The sequence below is a fragment of the Diadema antillarum genome, unplaced genomic scaffold, assembly GCF_040938485.1.
Source record: "Diadema antillarum isolate AM-2024a unplaced genomic scaffold, OU_Dant_1.0 seq00000017_RagTag, whole genome shotgun sequence".
In the NCBI taxonomy this organism is placed as follows: Eukaryota; Metazoa; Echinodermata; class Echinoidea; order Diadematoida; family Diadematidae; genus Diadema; species Diadema antillarum.
The window spans coordinates 362,541-383,814 of NW_027271137.1; the positions used below are offsets into that span (position 1 = coordinate 362,541).

Here is a 21,274-nt window from a genome sequence, read left to right on the forward strand (position 1 = left end):
ACACAGCCGGATATGCTGTGGAATAGAACAGGAAAGACATCTCATTGGGAGTAACACCGGTGATTTGGTACTACCAGGAACCGATTGGGACGCTTTTCAGCCCAAAATGTATAAAAGTCGACCAAATTGTCTGTATTCCTCAGATTTCTCGGGTTCGTGCTTTCACGAAAGAAAACTCCAAAGCAACGACTATAAAGAAAACTTGTCAAGAGAGAGATTTTATCACCATGGGTTGGAAATCAACTTTGCTCATTCTCTTTCTCGCTGCACTTGCTGTCGCAGGTAAGAATGATATCTTTATTTTACATCAGTCCCTTCTTTTTTCATATTATATATTCTCTTTTGCATATTCAAAGATTATAATAAGAAAGCTTAGATGATATTTCAATATGGAAAGATCACGTGAGAAGGTAAAGATTACGCGACACTGAAATTCAAAACTAATAATCAGAATGGTGTATGTTTGATTCTCCGCGATTAATCACATCAGTGATGAAGAACTGCCTAGCACAAAAAAGGACTTTATTTCAAAGTTAACTATGTTGAAACTTTATATGGCAATGGAGTTTACCACTATAACCCGTATCTCCTCACGCTGGATATTGAAGTTGATTTGAAAACAAGTTGTGTCTATGTTTCTACAGGTGAAACACTTCTGTTTTCAATACCTTTTCTTTAGCAATATTTGTCCTAATATCATAGTGATACTCAGACAATGATGCTATAAATATCATAACGATGACAAACATGGATTTTATTTATGATAAACACCTGTCTTTAAATGCTTCTTTCACAGTGTGCGCACAGAACGGTCGTCGGGATCCAGACAATAGACGAGGGCGGGGTCGCCCCTCTGACCGTCCTGGTGGCCGTGGAGGACCCGGTGACAGCCAGATTGAGGTTAATCTAGAGCAGCGTGGAGGCGGACGACGAGATGGTGGTCGTAGGAATGAGGGACGTTCTCGACCAGGAGAACAGTTCTCAAACGGCCAAGGGAGACAAGGCGTAGAGGGAGGTGAAGGAAATGAGTTTGGAGGACAAGCGGGCTTCAGACGGAGAGGTGGTAAACCGTTCTTTGGACAGGGAGGAAGACGAGAGGGAGGTCGACAAGGAGGACCGGAAGGGGATATGTCACCGATGCCTTTTGGTGGTGGTAGGAGATCTGATAGAGTCAATGAAACTGATGGTGACGAAAGTTACCCTGGTCGTCACCACGGAAGGCATCACTCACACCACCGTCACCATCATCAACATCACCATGGAAGGCGTAATGAGAGTGAGGAATCTGAAGAAGGAGAAAACAACGGTACCAGTATCTTCCCATTCAGGTTCGGTCGCCATGGAAACCGCCATCATCACCATACAAAGTGTAATGAGAGCGAAGACTATGATGGGGAAGGAGACAACAATGACACTAGCATCGAGAATGCACCATTTGGTAGACCATCTCGTCGTCGTCATCATCCATGCAAACGTAATCGTACTGAGGAGGAAAACGGCATCTCAGATCGATGGGACCGTCGTGATCAATCTGGACATGATGGTGGGCGACGTGGCGAAGGAGAAAATGGTCATCCCTTCCAACGTCCAGGCAAGGATGGTCGTCATGGTAACCATGGTGGTCGTCCATTTGGTCGTCGAGGAGGCTGGAAACCCGAAGGCGACGAGGAGGACATGTCCACTACCATTGAGCCAACAACACAGCCCGGAGAGCGTGAAATTGATGAATTCGGAACTGACCTACCCGAAATCAATGAAGGGTTCATGCCATGAAGAATTTGTAACGGTTTTTTTTTTCTTGCTGTAATTTTTTTCATGTAAATCTTCCCACTCTTTTCCATCAAAATCGTATCCAAGAAAGCACGCTTGATTGGCTCTCACATTTATACAAATCTTGTTTCACGCTGTGATTTGCGGCTTGCATTTTCACGTACACTCACAAACAAAAAGCAAAGACAGAAATGAAATAATGTTTCTTTTCACCTTGAGTACAATGATTTTCAAATATCTCGGTAGTTGATGAATACCTGTATATTTGTAAAATGTATATTAAATGTCATCATGTATAGAGAATCACATAGAGTGTAAATGCGAATCAGTTTCTAAGACGTTTTATTATACCCTTGACATTAAGAGTGAAATAGAAGGAGACAGGAAGATGATGATAAAAAGTGTCATCGACAACTTGCATACAATCTTGTGTGTGGGAGGGAGAGAGGGACTGACTACAGGAGATGTTACGACCAAATTAACAAGAGAAAGAGATGGGAAAAGTTGAGGGAGGCATTAAGCCACGATATAGATAGATTAATAGATCTAAACTGATGAAGATTAAACATCTGTTTGTGTGTGTGTGTGTGTGTGTGTGTGTGTGTGCGTATGTATGTTTGGTTCCTTTTGTAAAGGAAAAGTCACGAAGACGTATGTACTTTTGTAAGGGAACTTCAGTTTTGTAAGACAAGCTTATTTTCGAAATTATTTTCAAATATTGTACGTTGGAATCAAGACATGGTTAAAATGTACTTGTTACAAATAACAAATGACAGATGACAATGGATATCTTAGCATGCTCTCAAAATGATACACCCAAACATAAATACCACATACATAATCATACATTTCGGAAAAGAAATCATTGCAAAAAGAGATGCAATACAGTAACACTCTACAACTCTAGCACTCAAACACACACGTATTCATACAATGAAATGGATGAATAAATATGATATATGCGTGTGTGCAAGGTGTGTGTGTGTGTGTGTGTGTGTGTGCGCGCAGGCAACATTGTAACTATATAATAATTATATGATATACTATAATTCCTCGGTAAAGGGTGAATGAAGGACTTTTTTTCTTAATTTATTCCGGTTTTCACATTTCAAGCCTTCATCATTAAAATTGATTGTGGCTCACTTGTAAAGTGTATATGGATTTATGTATGGCTGTGACTGGTATTGTGTATGACGTTTGTAATTCAACAGCCAAAATCCGTACACATTTGCACTGCCCAGCCTCGTTACTCAACAAGAAAGAAAGAATTATTTTTAGACGGTTATTTTCGACTTTGTTTGTAATTTTAATGATGTCATGTAATACATGTATACAGTCAGATTATTAACAGAAGAGAATGAGAATTGTTGGGTATTTAAAATTTCTTGGGGACCTTGGATCAATGAATAAAACAAGATTTCATGACTTTTTTTCTAATTTTTCGGCGGAACAACTGGTTCTAAAGCCTGGAGCTTCTTTAATAATAATAATAATAGTGGCTACTTGTATAGCGCACAGGTCCACTTTTCAGTGCTCATGGCGCTTCAAAAATGAAAAGATATCATATATTTACATGCATAATATATTCAGACATTTCAACAAATAAGAAAATGGTAAACAAAAGCAAATATATACCAAATAAAGAATACAACATATACCATTAAAAATACAATATTGATCCAATATTAACGACATACAGCAAAACGTTCACGTTCTCATGATTACCGGCTTTGTTTCCAGGCCCTACATCCCTCGAAACTTGGAACAATAGCTCTCTCCGTACCCGACTTCTTTAATGGTGACCGCAGGTGGGCGCCATTCAAGTTTCCTTGTTATCACACTACAATTGATTAGAGCACCCTCCATTCATCGGCGCTCTCCCGCTTTCGCGCGGGCAACTTTTAACTTTTCCTTTGACATAATCAACCAATTAGGGCGCGCGTCTACTATAAGCTGTGAAAACACCATGAAATATCAAAGTGGTGCAGTCCTAAGAAACCTGTTGTCATGCTCGCTTACGCCCACTGATTTCAGAGCTGTAACCCTATTTGTCGGCGGCTCACCTCTTTTAATCATCATCGACCAATTATCTCCAATTATTAGAGGCGTGGTGTTTTAACTTCGTATGATAATGTAACCACAATAGATCATTACATGGTCTATTACTAATTCACGCTGGGCTGAAAATCTGTTCCTGGCAGGACTGGTCCTCCTTTCTTTTCCTTCTTATTATCTCCTTTTCCAATTCAATTTTACTATATCTAGGTGGATATTGACTCTCGCAGTTAGTCTTCTTCTTCGTATCACCCATTTTCTCACTTATCTTTATTTCGGTTTAATTCGTTACTGTTCCGATATAGAAGATGAAAACTGAACACCAGATGTAACTGTTGCATGAATTAATTTCTTTGGATGGAGCATATTCCATTATACCACGAAATGGCAAAATGTCTGTAGTCTGAATAAATCCATGCAAAGATACACAAAAGCAGAATAGAATTTTTCTCTTCAATGCTTAATATTTATGTTTAAACGTCGATCTCTTCAATATACATTTTTGTCTGATGTGTTTGTGGAAAATTCTTTCATCCGTCGTTATAATACTCGCCAGAGTAACCTCATCCATCAGCCATATGCAAGAACACAAACTACCTTAAATTCATTTAGAATAGTCTGTGTTAAAAAGTTTATAAGTTGCCCCGTAATATAATTCATTCCACTACACTGTCTCGATTCAAAATTTTGTGTAAAAGACATCTTTTCGACAGATTGAAATTAGGTACATGAATGTAGAAAATGAGATGAGGTAGCCATGTGTGAAGTGTGCACGCATGTGTGTATGCGTGTGTGTGTGTGTGTGTGTGTGTGTGTGTGACTGTGTGTGTGTGTTGTGTATGGGGGAAGTGGTATACGTGTACTTGTCTGCATTTATTATGTTGTATAATTTGTACATATGTTATACTCCATGTAAATATGTTACACCTTGCCATATGCATACTGTACTGTAGTGCATTGTGTAAAGGGGCCCCGACCACAAGCTGTGCTTCACTGGGGTCCCAAACCTATCATTCTGAATTTTTGCAGTTATGTCTTGTACTTTTGTTATGTTTGATTTGGTTTGAATAAACTGAAACTGAAACTGAAACTGAATGTAGGAAGTTTTTGTTATTGCAACACTCTTGGAATGCGAGGTGCATGACTCCCAATAATTCATAACAGTGTAACAAACGAGGTTGAAATCCCTTTCAGGAAATGTAACCGAGTTCTTCCAGGAAAAATAAACCACCAAAACAAAACAAAACTGGCATTTAGGTTACAGGCATTTATCTTATACCGACACACATCAATATGAATATGTTCAGTCCAACAATGTTACATGGATTAATGGCAGTGACTCTAGAATATGAACAAGAAAACACTACGATAAAGCAAAAACAAAGGAAATATAGATTATTGATAGAGCAACAGGGTTTTGTTGAATTGGTAATGAAGGATAAGATTTAGAACTTAGTAGATGTTATTTTCCTGAAGAGAAAACACCTATATTTCGCACAGTGCATCTGATTGTTAGATTCTTATAATGGTTTTATGGTGTATAGGGAGAGAATGATCTATAATTCGCCGTGTAAGTGGTAAGTTAATTGTTTTGGTTATTACAATTAATATCGATATTGATAAGAATAATTATTGCTACAATGACTACTAGCATCATCATCGTCATTATCATTAATATCATTATCACTATTATTTTTATTGCTTCTGCGTTTCTACTACTACTACTACTACTACTACTGCTGCTGCTGCTAGTGGTAGTAGTGTAGTAGTAGTAGTAGTAGTAGAAGTAGTAGTAGTAGTAGTAGTAGAAGTACATGTAGTAGTAGTAGTAGCAGATGTATCACTGTCATGTCTTCACTTCATTTTGTAAGTAGGCAAAGAGTAAAAAGTTATCACTCAGACTGACTACGTTATTCATACCGGCATACTGAATTGTTAGCCCGGCGCAAGAAATCAATTGATGAACGAATAAGTAGATGGTTCCCTTTTAAAAAAGGCACGTCCATTTCACTCCTTGAAAACAACAGCAACAACAACAACAACAACAACAACAAACAAACAAACAAACAAACGAACAATAATGCAAAGGTCAAAAAGTCGATGAGAATAACTAGACTTCTGTGGATGTATTCCCTGGGAACAGATGATGATGATAATTGCAATATTGCGAGATATGGTCAAAACTTGAGCTTTGGCTGTCCCGTAATGCTATTCATATTAAGCTTACAAATCAAAATAAATTATTTGGTTTTTATGGACGTATATGATAATTGCAATGAAGTCATTGACTTTTGTGGCTTTTGTTTTACCTTGCCCCTCCTGCCTTGTGCGGGTGTGATGTCACCCACAGAAAGGAAATGACTGTCCAATATGTGTGCTGTTAGCACTCGGGTAGACCATCTCTGCTGGCAGGTACCAGGTACCAGATAATAATCATTGTTTTATTTCACGATGCACGGTGATTAAAAAGTTGAAGAGTAGGATACTGCAAAGAAAAGGAAGAGAGAAAGAAAGAGGAATAGAGATACAAAGATAGATAGGCAGTCACACGGACAGGGAAAAAAAAGAAGAAATTATCATTGTCCCATAATCATTTTTGTGTAGCATTCCGAAATTTTCGCTACTTATTAGAGTTTGGTGCGTTTAGTCTACTTACATAAAAACTTTACAAGAATCGGAGCTTTTGCTTTCCCTATCTTAGTCCTTTTATTGCCTGTCTAAATTCATTTCAGATGAAGTAAATTACCTGTCAAAAGATCAGTCAGCCCCCTATTAAAGCAAACAAACAAAACTAACAAACAAGCAAAGAAACAAACAAAACATAGACTCAAAGATGAACATAAAATGAAGAGTTTGTTCGAAAAAATCGATAAGTCCATTTTTGAAGATTTTGAAGTACGGTCTCTGTCATAAAATACAAAACAATACCTTTTAAATGATATATTGGTTATTACATATAAAGGTACATTTTTGAAGTTATGGTCAAAAGAAGCAAAAATTTTCTTATTATTCTCTTTATTTTTCTTGACCTTTAATCGCAAATATCTCCATTCGGCAAATATGGACTTATCGGTTTTTGCGAACAAACTCTTCAAATTTTATCCTCTTCTTCACGTGTGACATATATTTCATAATGATTTTGTGGTCAACAGAAATGGAAACGACAAAAATAAACATTTAAAAAATTAAAAAAGATGACAGCTTCTAAAAAAGAAAGGCACAACAAAGATTTGAAAAATCGAAATGCAACATTGGTACAAGTAACAAATTAAAGAGAGCATTTCGTTATTGTCATAACGTTTTCCTTAAACAAGTGTAAAATTGAAATTTGCACAACTTTCTTTTTCTTCTCGAATTGAATTGAATGATTTATTTTGATGAAGTCATCTGATGACATTAGAGAAGAATTCACTCCATACTTTAGGTTTGGCCCATTTTAAAGCCGTTGAACATAATGGATGCCCTTATCCGCTTTTTGTGTTGTCTTATTTTGTTCGTTGCGTCCGGTTCTTCATCCCCGACTAAAGAACGTATCAATCGCTGCCTCACACTGCCGGATATGCTGCGGAATAAAACGGGAAAGATAACTCATTAGGAGTAACACCGGGTGATTTGATACTACCAGGTACCGATCGGGACGACTATCAGCCAAAAGAGTATGAAAATTGACCAAATTGTCTGCTTTCATCAGATTTATCGGGTTCGTGCTTCCACGAGAGAAAACTCCAAAGAAACGGACAGAAAAATTGTCAAGAGAGAGATTTCATCACCATGGGTTGGAAATCAACTTTACTCATCCTTTTTCTCGCTGCACTTACTGTCGCAGGTAAGAATAATCATTTTTTCCCCTTCCACAGGGTTCCTTTATTGAATAGTATCATACACACAAATATATACAAAAAGAGATATGTATGTACATGCAGATTTAACACATGATATTCTTGGCCATTCTAAATACAATAAGAACAGCAAACAGTTACAAAAATCAATTATAAATTGCAAATTCTTTTCAAAGTGTCAGAAAATTACCTGACAAATCATTTCATAAGAAAACACAATCAGAAACATTTAGTAAAATGTAACCACTTTTTCATAAATTTCTTTTCTTTCAGATTTGTTTTACATATATACTTTTCCATATCATAATAACTTTTTATCGCTGACATGATTTGTTCAAAAACTGGCAAACAATTTTTGCATTTGGCTGTAAAAATTTCTTTCCGTACTATAATCATAATGCAATTGAGGGCACTGTTATTACGTCCATAAAAACCAAATAATTTATTTTGATTTGTAAGCTTAATATGAATAGCATTACGGGACAGCCAAAGCTCAAGTTTTGACCATATCTCGTTTGAATATATACAAAAACAGAATATATGCATAATTGTTTCTTCGCTGTTATTACAAAAAGTACATAAGTTATCTGTTACTAATTTAAATCTCAATAAAGCGTCTTTCATATAAAGAATTCTATTTAGCATCTTGAACTGAAACCATCTCATGTTTACATCGACAGTTGAATAAAAGGGAATTTGGTAATAAAAACTCCAAATGATATTGTCAAAATCAAACTCCTGTTTCCATTTTATAAGACTTTTACATTCCTTTGTCTTATGTTTCAAGAAAGCCTGGTAGATATGTGCACAACCTTTTTTCACTTTCAGTATTAAAAGCAATGTTTCAGGGATAATACATGTAGGTTCCATAATCTTAGGTATGACATTTTTATTATAACCAAATCGAATAGCATTACACAAACCATAATATTGAAGAAAGTTTACTTGTACATTGTATTTACGTTGAAAATCAAAATATGAAAGAAATTTTCCATCTGTTTCTAGAACATCGTTAACAAAACGTACCCCCTTAGCACACCATGACTTATGATAAATTACATTATTATTAACTTGTATTCTAGGATTGTTCCAAAGGGGTTGACATGCGATATTATCTACAATGGACTGAGTTAAATCTGAAAAGGCTAATAATACCTCTTTCCAAAATGGGTTGCGCATTGAAATGGCTAATTCTTTGTAATGTTCAGCCCCCATGAATAAGTGGAGAGATGTGTATGATGGAGGCAAGAATGATTGGAACATATGTAAAGTGAAATTTTCGTTACTTGGATAACAAAAGAATCTTCTTATCCATGATATTCTGAGTGATTTAGAATGTATAAAAATATCTGTCATTTTAACCCCACCATCACTGTATAATTGGCACATTTGTTTCCTACTTATTTTATCAGGTTTATCGTGCCATATAAATTTATAAAAAGATCGGTTAACATCATTCATAATTTCTAATTTTGGTTCTGGAAGAGATAAAAGCAAATAATTCAGTTTGGGTATCAATAAAGATTTTACTATCGTTACTCTCCCTAAGGGAGTCAATGTTCTTTTCAGCCATATCGCTATCTGACGTTTTATCTCTTTAACCTTTTCTTGATAATTGTGATTAACCATTTCAGATAATTTAACTGAAAAATCAATGCCCAGGTACCTGAAATATCCTTCAGATATCCAGTTTAATTTGTACTCGTGTAAAATCTCTTTTTTGAAAGTTCTGTTCTTCCCAATCCATATTACTTGAGTTTTAGTTACGTTAATTTTGAGGTTGGACATATTTGCAAATTCATTAAGTATTGTAAGAGCACTTTGTAAATCCTGGGTTGAACCGTTGAGTGTCAAAAGGGTATCATCTGCATATTGCAAAAGTTTAAGCGATTTCCCATTCATATGCAATCCAACTAAAGAATCCGAGTGTCGTATTAGGATACCAAGTATTTCACTGACTAACAAAAAGAGGTAGGGAGACAAAGGATCTCCCTGGCGACACCCTCGTCCTATTTCAAATCTATCTGTACAGAATCCGTTAACTAATACACAAGAGGATGCATTTGCATAAAATAACTTGATCCATTTCTTTACAGATGGACCGAAGTGAAAAAAATCCAGGACCTTGAATAGAAAAGTATGCGACACGGAGTCGAAAGCTTTTTCGAAATCGACAACAAGAAGCATGCCTGCTATATCATTTAATTCAGTATAAAGTAGCGTGTCATATAATAGACGTATATTTTCGCCAATGAAGCGACCACTCAAAAATCCTGTTTGATTTTCATGTATTAAAAAAGACAAAACGCCCTTGAGTCTATTTGCAATACAACCGGATGCCAATTTGTAAACTACATTCAGTAAAGTGATCGGGCGCCAATTTTTTAACAAATGTCTAGGTTTATTTCCTTTAGGAATCAAGGTTATTATTCCCATTTTTTGTGAGTTTGACAATTGTCCTGAGAAATACGCATAATTCAGTGATCTTACCAGAAAGTATTTAATATCTTCGCAAAAGTAACGATAAAATTCTACAGTAAAACCATCCTGTCCGGGAGATTTATTATTTTTCATGAGTTTTAAAGTGGAATAAACCTCATCAACACTAAGTGGACCTTCCAATAAAGAGGACAATTGTGAAGACAACTTAGGAATGTCAGGATGATTTAATAACATTTCCAAATTAATTTCATCAGTTTCTTTTTCTGCATAAAGATTAGAGTAAAAATCAAACACTTCCTTAAGTATGTCATTTTGTTTATCTAAAATATCACCATTTTCAGTCGATAACTGACGTATTTCTTTATTGATATTATTTTGCTTTTCCAAATTTAAAAAAAATTTAGAAGGTTTTTCTCCAAACTCCATCCACTTTATCCGAGATCTAATCGCACTTCCTTCATTTGATTTTAAACGGAAAGCTTCCAGTTCTAATTTCAATTTATCAATTTCCTCTAATATGGAATTCTTATCATTTAAAATTGTCAATTTTCTTTCTAACTCTTCAATTTTCTTTTCTAAATCCTTTTCACTATTCACACTTTGTTTTTTAACGAAAGAAGCATATGATATTGCTTCTCCCCGTATTATCATCATTAAAGTTTCAAAAAATAACTGATCATTTACAATAAATTCACAGTCACCCACTATGCAATCATTTTGATCGAACTGTACTCCGTCTTTTGCATAAAACAGAATAGTATCTTTTATTTTTTTCTTAATGTGTGAAACAAAACCTTCGTTTTTTAACAAAGAATTATTAAATTTCCAAAAGCCAGGGCCTCGTTGTAACTGATTCAAACTGAGACTTAAAAGAATTAAAGAATGATCTGTTCGATAACCTGAAAGAATATCAACCTTATGCACTAATGAAAGAAGTTCTGAGGATATCAAAAAGAAATCTAATCTACTCTGTTTAAAAGGGGTAGGTTGTCGCCATGTATAATATTTTTTATCTGGAAATCTAATTCTCCAAGGATCACATAAATCTAATTCATCTTTCATGTTATTTACTTGTTGTTTTGCTCGCGGGTTATTAACATGCAAGTAGTTATATGTATCAAGGTTTGAATCTTGTACTAAATTCCAGTCTCCACAAACAATAGCATGTGGATTCTCAAAATCTAGTATAATTTGTTGAAGATCTGCAAAAAATGTTGGGTTGTCTGTATTTGGCCCATACAACGTCGCGATAGTAATATTATATTCGTACAGAGTTACATCTAAAACCACAAAGTTCCCTGCATTATCTACTTTAAATTTATTTATATTTACTGGGACAGCGTTCTTAAAAAGAATTGATACTCCTCTTGAGTTGGACGTATTGAAAGAGAAAAAACATTTACCTTCCCATTCCCTACGTATATCGGTCTCTATTTCCCGAGTAAAGTGTGTATCCTGAATACAACAAACATCATATTGTTTAGCTTTTAAATACAACAAAACATCTCGTCTTTTGCGACTATCTCCTAGGCCGCGACAATTCATTGAAATAAACGTAACGTTATCCTGCATCATGTACGAAAAGAATGAAGGAAAGAAAAGAGGAACAACCTGTGGAAGTTTTCATTTTATGTACACAAACAGTAACGACACAAACAAGACTGTACTGTGACGAAAACATTACAATACACACAACACAAAACAAAACACACAAACGTTTGGACGCAACGCAACGCATCAGAGCTGACTGACGACAGCTGCGAATAGCAAATCAACCCCCATAATTTCCGGATCAATGTATGGAAATCAGTCCGAAAAAAATCTATGCCCCAGACCATCACTGTCTAAAGGTAAATATTCATGAATGTAACCGTGAAAAAAAAAAATTGTCTATAACAAACAAGCAAAATGTTTTTAAAGTCAAGAAGTATGACTATTAAACACGATGACTATTTCGCACCAAATGTTCGTTCAAAATGAATATCTATAGTCAGTCTCTCCTCTGGATCATACTTATTCTCTCATTTTCATTTGCGAAATGACAAGCTCCATAATTATGTCAAAAATTAACTAAAACATTTCACTTCGCGTGATTTAAGCTCTTTTTTCTTTCTCTCTCTTTTTTTTCTTTTTTTAAAATTTTTTACAAACGAGATATATAAAAAACAAAGATCGTGTAAGGATTTTAGCACATCAAACGGTGATAAAATATCACGGATGTAAAAATCGCCACTCAAAAAAGTCCAAAATAAGGCGTCTTATGATAATTCACTTCACGTGAGATCAAGGTTCAAAACTTTCCATTTTGTTTCATCCAAATGAAGAAGATTTACATCATTCAATCAATAACAATACACCATGCTGACGGAGATCCCTTCTCCCTCTGCACTCTAGATGCAGATTTACACCATTTAACTTGATTTTGTAGATTTGCTATTTTTTTTCTCACCATATTTCTAATCTTGGACCCAGCAGAAGCACTTCCAAGAAGTGTACATTAGAATTATCCATATACATGTATAGAATTCGTTATATGCACTTTTGAAAATTCAGAACAAGTGCTCAGGCATTAATGATAAGCATTGTGAAAAAAAGAAACAACCAACATGTCGCGTAGGTTATGACCTCGCAAAAAATAGATACTCTTTTCACTGCATATAGTGATAACCCTGACTTTACTAAACCAATTTAGGTCGCACATTTCTGTGGTCATGACATAGTTATTTCACACATTGAACCAATCTGAAAAATATTCTTTAATTTCAATTTTGTGATTACAAACTAGCTATAAGTTTTACGATAAAATGGTTAGGTGGTGTTTTCCCACTCTTGGCTGTTTCTTGTTACAAACCACACACCCACACACACACAAAAAAAAAACATTACTCCGTCTTGAGTTACTACATTTGAAAAACTCAACTATACAAAACGCCATATAATTATGTCCTTATACAGGTAGTATTCATAGGAACTGATTTGTATCATTAAAACCAATAAACTTTTGTCCAATCCAACAAACCCGTTTAACAAAACCCAAAACATTTTTCTTTGTCGAAAGTATTTTTCTTTCCTTTTTTTTCTCTCTCCTATTGGATGTATAATAATCAAATATCTATTATCTCTGCTGAACAGTCTCTTTTTTTTTCCAAATCCGTAAATGAAAGTTTTAACAGTTTCTGAGAGATCTCAGTATCAATTTCTTTTCATCACATTTCAATTATGTCTTCTTCTTTTTTACCTCTATGATTTTCTAACAATATAATGGTTAACAAATATTAACACTCAATTATATTTTTTTTTCATTAAAAAATTCACTGGAGAGAATCTTGTGGTGTATGTATGTATCAACAACAGATCATAAAGAGACACGATTCATACATTCGCTTGATCAATATGCACATTTGCATCTTTCTCGATCACGGGCAAAAAAGCGATGATCGCGTAGGGGTTTTAACACATCATCTGTGATAAGATAACATACTGTAGACTCGACCACCGGAATCAAAAAAAAAAAAGAAGAAGAAGAAGAAGAAAAAAAAAAGGGCGTTTTATAATAATCAACTTCGGGACTGGTGACGTGTAGATTCAAAGCTTTACATTTTTGATTCAACCAACTGTAGAAGCTTTAGATTACTCAATCAGTGACAATACGCCATGCTGACGAAGATCCCTTCTCCCTACACTCTAGATGCAGATTTACACCATTCAACTTGATTCTTGTGGATTTGTTCTCATTTTTTCTCATCTGATACGCTTTTTGCTCGAGTAAGAAACGCTTCCTCTTCAGTGGTGCAGGTAAGTCGGTCACAATGCGGAAAGCGTGACGGACACCAGTTTGACCTTCAGAGGTCATCGGACGTACTTGCGCTCGTAGGTATGCATTTAAGACGGCATCTCTATCCAACATGGCGCCAAACCGTACAATGATTGGATCGTGACCACGCCTACTCTGCTCATTTCCGGGTATAACACGTCGTGGAAGCCGGTGTGCGTTAGCAATGAACATACTCTGCGCCTCCTCCTTCGAGAAACCCAACTTCTGAATTATGTTTCTCATAACTTCTACAACTCTTTCATCTTTCTTTTTCTCCACTCCATATATCAACAGATTCATTTTTCGGTCATGTATTTCCATAGCCATTATCATTTGCTTCAATTCATTTTCGAGATTTTCGTTCTTTTTTTGCATCTTAGGCAAAATATCGTCTTCAAAAAGAATAATCTTTATATCACATCCCCATTTCATATGTGTTATATTTTGTCTAAAGATTTAACTACAGTAATAGAGGATTGGTGGGAGAAGTATAAAGGTACATGTACACTGAAATTCAAATAATCAAATGCTGTATGTTCTGAGCAATTATTGTCTTGTAAAAATAACACAGAATCCGTAAACTTTATTATAATGCTTAGTATGATTTAAATTTGTATTACAACTGCACATAAAAAAAATTCTCTTCAGGGAGGATATTAAAGTCATTTTTTTTTCTAAAAGAGTTGAATACTACTAACTATTAATTTCACTATTTTCATTACTGCTGTTGGTCGTCAGTCATACGTTGTCATCTCAGCGTTTTATCAACATGAGAGGACCCATATAGGGTGTGTCTGAAATTGCAAAAATCAGTTACTGTTTGTAAATGCGTACAATCGCAACATTGTGAGCGCTTTTTGTATTGTTTTGTTTTGTTTTTATTTTTACGTTATCTGTCTGTTTACCATCAGTTATACAAAGACAATGATACCGTGTATAGTGTAACGATAACAAACGTGGGTTTTATTTATGATAAACGCCTGTTTTCGATACTACTTTTACAGTGTGCGCACAGAACGGTCGTCGGGGACCAGACAATAGACGAGGGCGGGGTCGCCCCTCTGATCGTCCTGGTGGCCGTGGAGGACCCGGTGACAGCCACATTGAAGTTAATCTAGAACAGCGTGGAGGCGGACGACGAGATGGTGGTCGTAGGAATGAGGGATGTTTTTGAACAGGAGAACAGTTCTCAGATGGCCAAGGGAGACTAGGCGTAGAGGGAGGTGAAGGAGATGAGTTTGGAGGACAAGGTGGCTTCAGACGGAGAGGAGGTAAACCGTTCTTTGGACAGGGAGGAAGACGAGAGGGAGGTCGTCAAGGAGGACCAGAAGGGGATATGTCACCGATGCCTTTTGGTGGTGGTAGGAGATCTGATAGAGCCAATAAAACTGATGGTGACGAAAGTTTCCCTGGTCGTCACCAAGGAAGGCATCACTCAAGCCACCATCACCATCACCATCACCATCATCAACAACACCATGGAAGGCGTAATGAGAGTGAGGAATCTGAAGGAGATAACAACGGTACCAGTATCTTCTCATTCAGGTTCGGTCGCCATGGAAACCGCCGTCATCACCATGCAAAGTACAATGACAGCGAAGACTATGATGGGGAAGGAGACAACAATGACACTCGCAATGAAAATGCACCATTTGGTAGACCATCTCGTCGTCGTCATCATCCCTGCAAACGTAATCGTACCGAAGATGAAAACGGCATCTCAGATCGATGGGACCGTCGTGATCAATCTGGACGTGACGGTGGGCGACGTGGCGAAGGAGAAAGTGGTCATCCCTTCCAACGTCCAGGCAAGAGGGGTCGCCATGGTAACCGAGGTGCTAGTCCATTTGGTCGTCGAGGAGACTGGAAACCCGAAGGCGACGAGGTGGACATGTCCACCACTGACTCAACAACACAGCCCGGAGAGCGTGAAATTGATGAATTCGGAACTGACTTACCCGAAATCAATGAAGGGTTCATGCCATGAAGAATTTGTAACTTTTTTTTTCTTGCTGTAATTGTTTTCATGTAAATCTTCCCACTCTTTTCCATCAAAATCGTATCCAAGAAAGCAGGCTTGATTGGCTCTCACATTTATACAAATCTTGTTTCACGCCGTGATTTGCGGCTTGCATTTTCACGTACACTCACAAACAAAAAGCAAAGACAGAAATGAAAAAAATGTTTCTTTTCACCTTGAGTACAATGATTTTGCAAATATCTCGGTAGCTGATGAATACCTGTATATTTGTAAAATGTATATTAAATGTCATCATGTATAAAGAATCACATAGAGTGTAAATGCAAGTCATTTTCTAAGACGTTTTATTATACCCTTGACATTAAGAGTGAAATAGAGGGAGACTGGAAGATGATAAAAAGTGTCATCGACAACTTGCGTACAATCATGTGTGTGGAAGGGAGAGATGGACCGACTTCAAAACATGTTACGGCCAATTTATCAAGAGAAAGAGATGCGAAAAGTAGAGGAAGGCTTTTGAGAGTAGATATAGATAGGAAGATCTAAACTGATGAAGACTAAGTGAGTGTGTGTGCGCGTGTGTGTGTTTGTGTGTGTGAATGTGTGCGTGCATATTTGTTTTTTTAAGGAAAAGTCTCGAAGATGCATGTACTTTTGGGAAGCTTGAGTTTACTAAGACTAGGTTATTTCCAAAATTATTTTCAAATGTTCTACGTTGGAATGAAGACATGAACAACTGCAGGTCTATCCACGTCAAAGAGTGACATAACCTTAGCACAAAACCTATAAGTGGGGCAAGAAATATCTGTAACTTGTTCCTCAAAATATGACAACCCTGATTTCTGAGACTGTTACCGACAGTTTGCAATAAGAAACATCGCATTGATTTAATATCTGTGATGACAGGCTATTTTGCACTGAGTACAATAATGAACTTGTCGCTTTTTAACATAGACTGTCCAGTACTGTTAGTATAAATAATTTCGTTTAGAATACATGTCACCGTTGACCGCTTTTAGTCAATTCAATACTTCCTTTCCATGCAACAAAGTGTTATACACAAAGCATAAATTAGTCTAATTAAATCGATTTCGCAAGATTTTATATTTACAAACAATAAAGTATATACAACGTAGATGTACGATGTAAAATGTACAATGACAAACAAAGCATACTTTGCAAAGATGACAAAGATGTTGATATATGGAAAAGATTGATCTATTGAAAAACGGAGCTTGTAAAACGTGAATCACTCGGTAAACAATATCTTAATACCACATTTATCCATTATCTATACAGCTGGAACATATTATGTTGAAATATATCATTACGTACATGATAATAGCATATTGTAAAAAGTATTTTTATAATATATATGCAAATATATGCTTGTTTCAATAAGCATGTAAGAAAATGTACTGCATTCACCTCGACTATCGAGAAAAATTTAAATACAGTGTACTGATCTTTTCAATGAAACGTTTGTGTTCCTTTGCAGCTAGATATATTTAAGTGAAAACAAGTCAACTATGCAATGTATTGATATATCATATACATATATACTCACATAATATTCACGCATTTTATATTATTATGTGCATATATGAATGCATATCATAGTCTTGAATGATGCAATATGAAAGCGCTGTAAGTTTAAATTACTCTGGTGCTTCTTTTCTTTGTCTATTTCAATCATATTGCAAATTCTTAATTACGAGTACATACACACACAGGACATACAAGCACCAATAACATTTTTCAAAAAAAATTATTAATGTCTTCTTTTTTCTCCTCCCCGTGCTCTATCGAGGGCACATAAAGAAATAACAGCGAGCCGAAAAGCTTGGAAGTTTTGCAATAATTAATATTATGGCACAGTTTGAATTATGCAGTCTATTTTTTGCATGACTCCGAGACCCACTGATCACTAATGTCTTCTAAACTGGTAGCAACTATACGACAATTAAGTCATGATTATTTCAGATTGCGTTTTAAGAAATGTTGGCGACTTATTTCACCAACCAAATTATATTATATCAAATGTGGTTTTACGTTATTTTCTTGAGTATTAGGTAAAGACTATAGACAGGAGATGATTAAAAGATCTGAGTAAAACCAAAAGGTATGGGAACTTGAATTGCAGATTCATTGTGACAGCTTGTATGGGAATAGAAGGTAATTGCTACTCGAGATACATTATATGACACGCAACTTGGAGCGACCGAATTAGGAAAGAATAGATTAACAACAAAATTTCCCGTCATACCAAAAAGTCATTAAAAATTGATACTGCGGAAGTCGGTAACGACCGCTTCAATATCCACTTCCTGCATGTCCTTGGTTGTGTTCAAACAACGGTACATGTTCTCATCGCCTGCATGTTGGTTTCTGGTCCCCTCAAACGGTTTACAGTTTTTACAGACTTTCGATTTTGCACGGACTTTAGGATTTTTTTTTTTCAGTGCTGAAAGTGTTTGTCATTGTTTTGATATCGAGTTCACATCATAAATAAATGACCTTGTTGGACTCCTAACCTCTTTTATGAGGAACTTAAAAGCAATATTATTTAAAGCATTTGATTATGATTAACAATTCATGATTTCTGGTGAATGACGATGTGGGACGTGGCATATGGTGCATGTTATGCGGCTCCAACACGCTCCCAGCCCCCAACCTGAACAGTGCACAAGTGGTTGAAAGCCTGGAAATTAACCCTTCGAACGTTTCTGACACTGAACTGCATGTGCAGAAGGGCAATTCCACAATAAAGTGGACATGACCATCAAATTTTCAAAATAGTCAAATCTCACTCATTTTGGTATCAAATGAAAGCTTAAGGACTGAATTTATCATATCTGACCATCTTGTTAGAAAATTACATAATTAACTCAGCACGATTAAATTTGAGATAAATATCTGAAAAATGTAATGAAGTTAAATGGATGTAGCATGAGAAAATGAAAAAGGAGGTAAAAACTTTGCCTTTGTTTTCAGAGTTTTAGGATTGAACATCATTACAAATTCATCAAAGTGCAAGATTTTCTATACTTCAGCGAACATAGCAAATGCGATGATCAATAATGTCACGGTGTTACAGTAAAAACTGATGTTTTTAGAATTGTTTGAAAATTACCAACACAAAAGGAATTATTTTGATAGCCCAAATCATGACCACGTATAGCTACCATATACACATACTAAAATGATGGTAACTCATTTTGTTAATCAATTAAAGCTGATTAAAATGTGTCACGGTGTTACAGTAAATTGTAACACCGTGACTGTAACACCGTGACTTGAATTGCAATAACACAGGACACATACCGGATTACCACTAACTAACTGTTGAAGTGACCATCTGATTTCTCTGTCACATTCACTCAAAAGATAGAGGTTTTTCAAGGATTGTTCATAACAAATGGGTCAAGCTTTATCCACAAAAATTATCAATTGTACTTGTTGCCAGCATCATTCAATTCTAACCCTTTCTGTGCCAAAAATCTAGAACTGTGTTTACAATGCCGTGGGGTTTGATATACCAATCAACACTCAGAGCACATGGAGGGTTAAAATGGAAGCAGTCCATTCACAGTGTGCCACCTACCAGATTTGTAACTAGAGCAAACATTTCTGAAGGTTTTGAACTTTTAATTAAGGCAACACTTTCAGTTTAGTTTATACCCTTTGTTTAATATTTTTATCATAATTAACCCTTTTATCACATGGTTTGACTCTTTTTTTTGTAGACTCAAATAGCAGAAAAAAATTATTTTTTGTCCACAATGCTTTCTTTACTCTGCAAACTGCAATTATGGCTACACTGTTGACTATATATTTTCTAGCATTTCATATCCAAATGCCAAAGGTTCTGACAAAAAGGGGGCGGGAGACATATGTACAGTGTTGTATGCAACCATCAGAATTTTGTTCAATTTTATTTTTTCGAATTGTAAAAAGTGCTCTGTCTTTCAAGAACAAGTTGATGTTGGATTCTGCCATAGGTTCCTTTTTTAAAAATCTTTTGAACAGCTGCTATATTCTAATGATGAATGCCATGGACTTACAATTTGCATGAAAACTGATGTTAGTATTCAAAAGGTATCATATACTCGTCATTTGTCATGCTCTGTGCGTTAATCGCGCGTTTCAGTGTGTTCCTGTAACATGATAAACAGTCTGAAGTCTTGCTGCAGCTTCTCTGGTATCCTAAAGAATTACTTTGGGCATACTGAAGCTAGATCAATGTGTCCACCAAAAGTTAATCTCACTGGAATACTACTTTCCTGTGCAAGGTGCTGTGCGCAATCTTACAAGTTTCACCATAAAAAGAGCCACACTCACTGTGATTTATGTGTATAAATGAGAATTTGCATTATAATCAGTTTTACATATGTTCATTTTCCAGTACATCTTAGAAAAAGAAGAACAATTGCGGTACATTTTGTACCACACAAGTTGTTGTTTTTTTCATTGTTACTGAAATTGCTAAGTGCGTTCACCTGGCTTCGTGACCAAAGGTATTAAGATCAAAGTTTCAAATTTGTATGTCATCTTTAAATATACAAATTGGACTTTTAAAGAGTAGTTGTAAACCCTAAAAGTTCACTCAGAAATATTTAACAAGCTTTCAATGACGATAGAGGGAATTATGTCTCAAAACATAAAGTATATTTTACTGAAAGAGCAGAGTTTCTGACTGCAACGTGTACAATCGTATATGACATGTCACGGCGTTACAGTGCAATATTTTTCTTTATTTTGTTGTTTTTGTTAATCTGTTATGATTTCAATCATGTTTTGTTTTATCTGGAAGTGTTATACTTTGATGTCAAACATTCATCATTCATCATCATCTCATTCTGCCTAAAGGAGAAACACTATGAGTTGTAAGTAAGACAACAAGATTCTCCATAGGTTTTTTTACACACATTTCAGAGGTCACGGTGTTACAGTCACGGTGTAACGGTGCACTTATTTATAATCTATGTCATAATTTTCCTGTCAATTTATTCTTTAATCAAATTTTACTTTCTTATTATCATTGATTCTCTAGTACATCCAACGAACAGATCCACTTATCAAAATGTTCATTAGTTTCATAGAGTTTGGTCAGTAAACAAAGTGCACAAAAACCCATGTCCATTTTGCGTCACGGTGTTACAGTGGTAATTAATTATCCATAACTCATTTACCCAAGCAATTTTTCTTTCTTTCTTTTCTTTTCAAAGTTGCTTATGATGATATGCATAGATACACAATGAAAAATTGTTCTCAAGTGTTACATTTTGTTTGTTATTTACATTTGATGAGTGAAATTATACTCAAAAGTGTCACGGTGTTATCGTGGAATTGCGCTGAAAAAAAAATCCCCAT

The 21,274-nt window shown here is 35.7% G+C and overlaps 1 protein-coding gene across 1 annotated transcript; it reads left to right on the top strand.

The window, feature by feature from the left end:
- The first annotated feature begins 227 nt into the window (after nt 1-227).
- LOC139725162 (uncharacterized) lies at nt 228-1,773 on the top strand. The gene is made up of 2 exons (XM_071636252.1): nt 228-282; nt 797-1,773. Exons 1-2 carry the CDS (start codon nt 228-230, stop codon nt 1,771-1,773), a joined length of 1,032 nt encoding a protein of 343 aa, XP_071492353.1.
- Nucleotides 1,774-21,274: the final 19,501 nt, after the last annotated feature.

Bases quoted from the DNA above. Each gene is read 5' to 3' on its own strand.
- LOC139725162 (XM_071636252.1), top strand. From the start codon at position 228: ATGGGTTGGAAATCAACTTTGCTCATTCTCTTTCTCGCTGCACTTGCT. The intron at 283-796 runs GTAAGAATGATA...CTTCTTTCACAG, and splicing joins CGCTGCACTTGCTGTCGCAG to TGTGCGCACAGAACGGTCGT.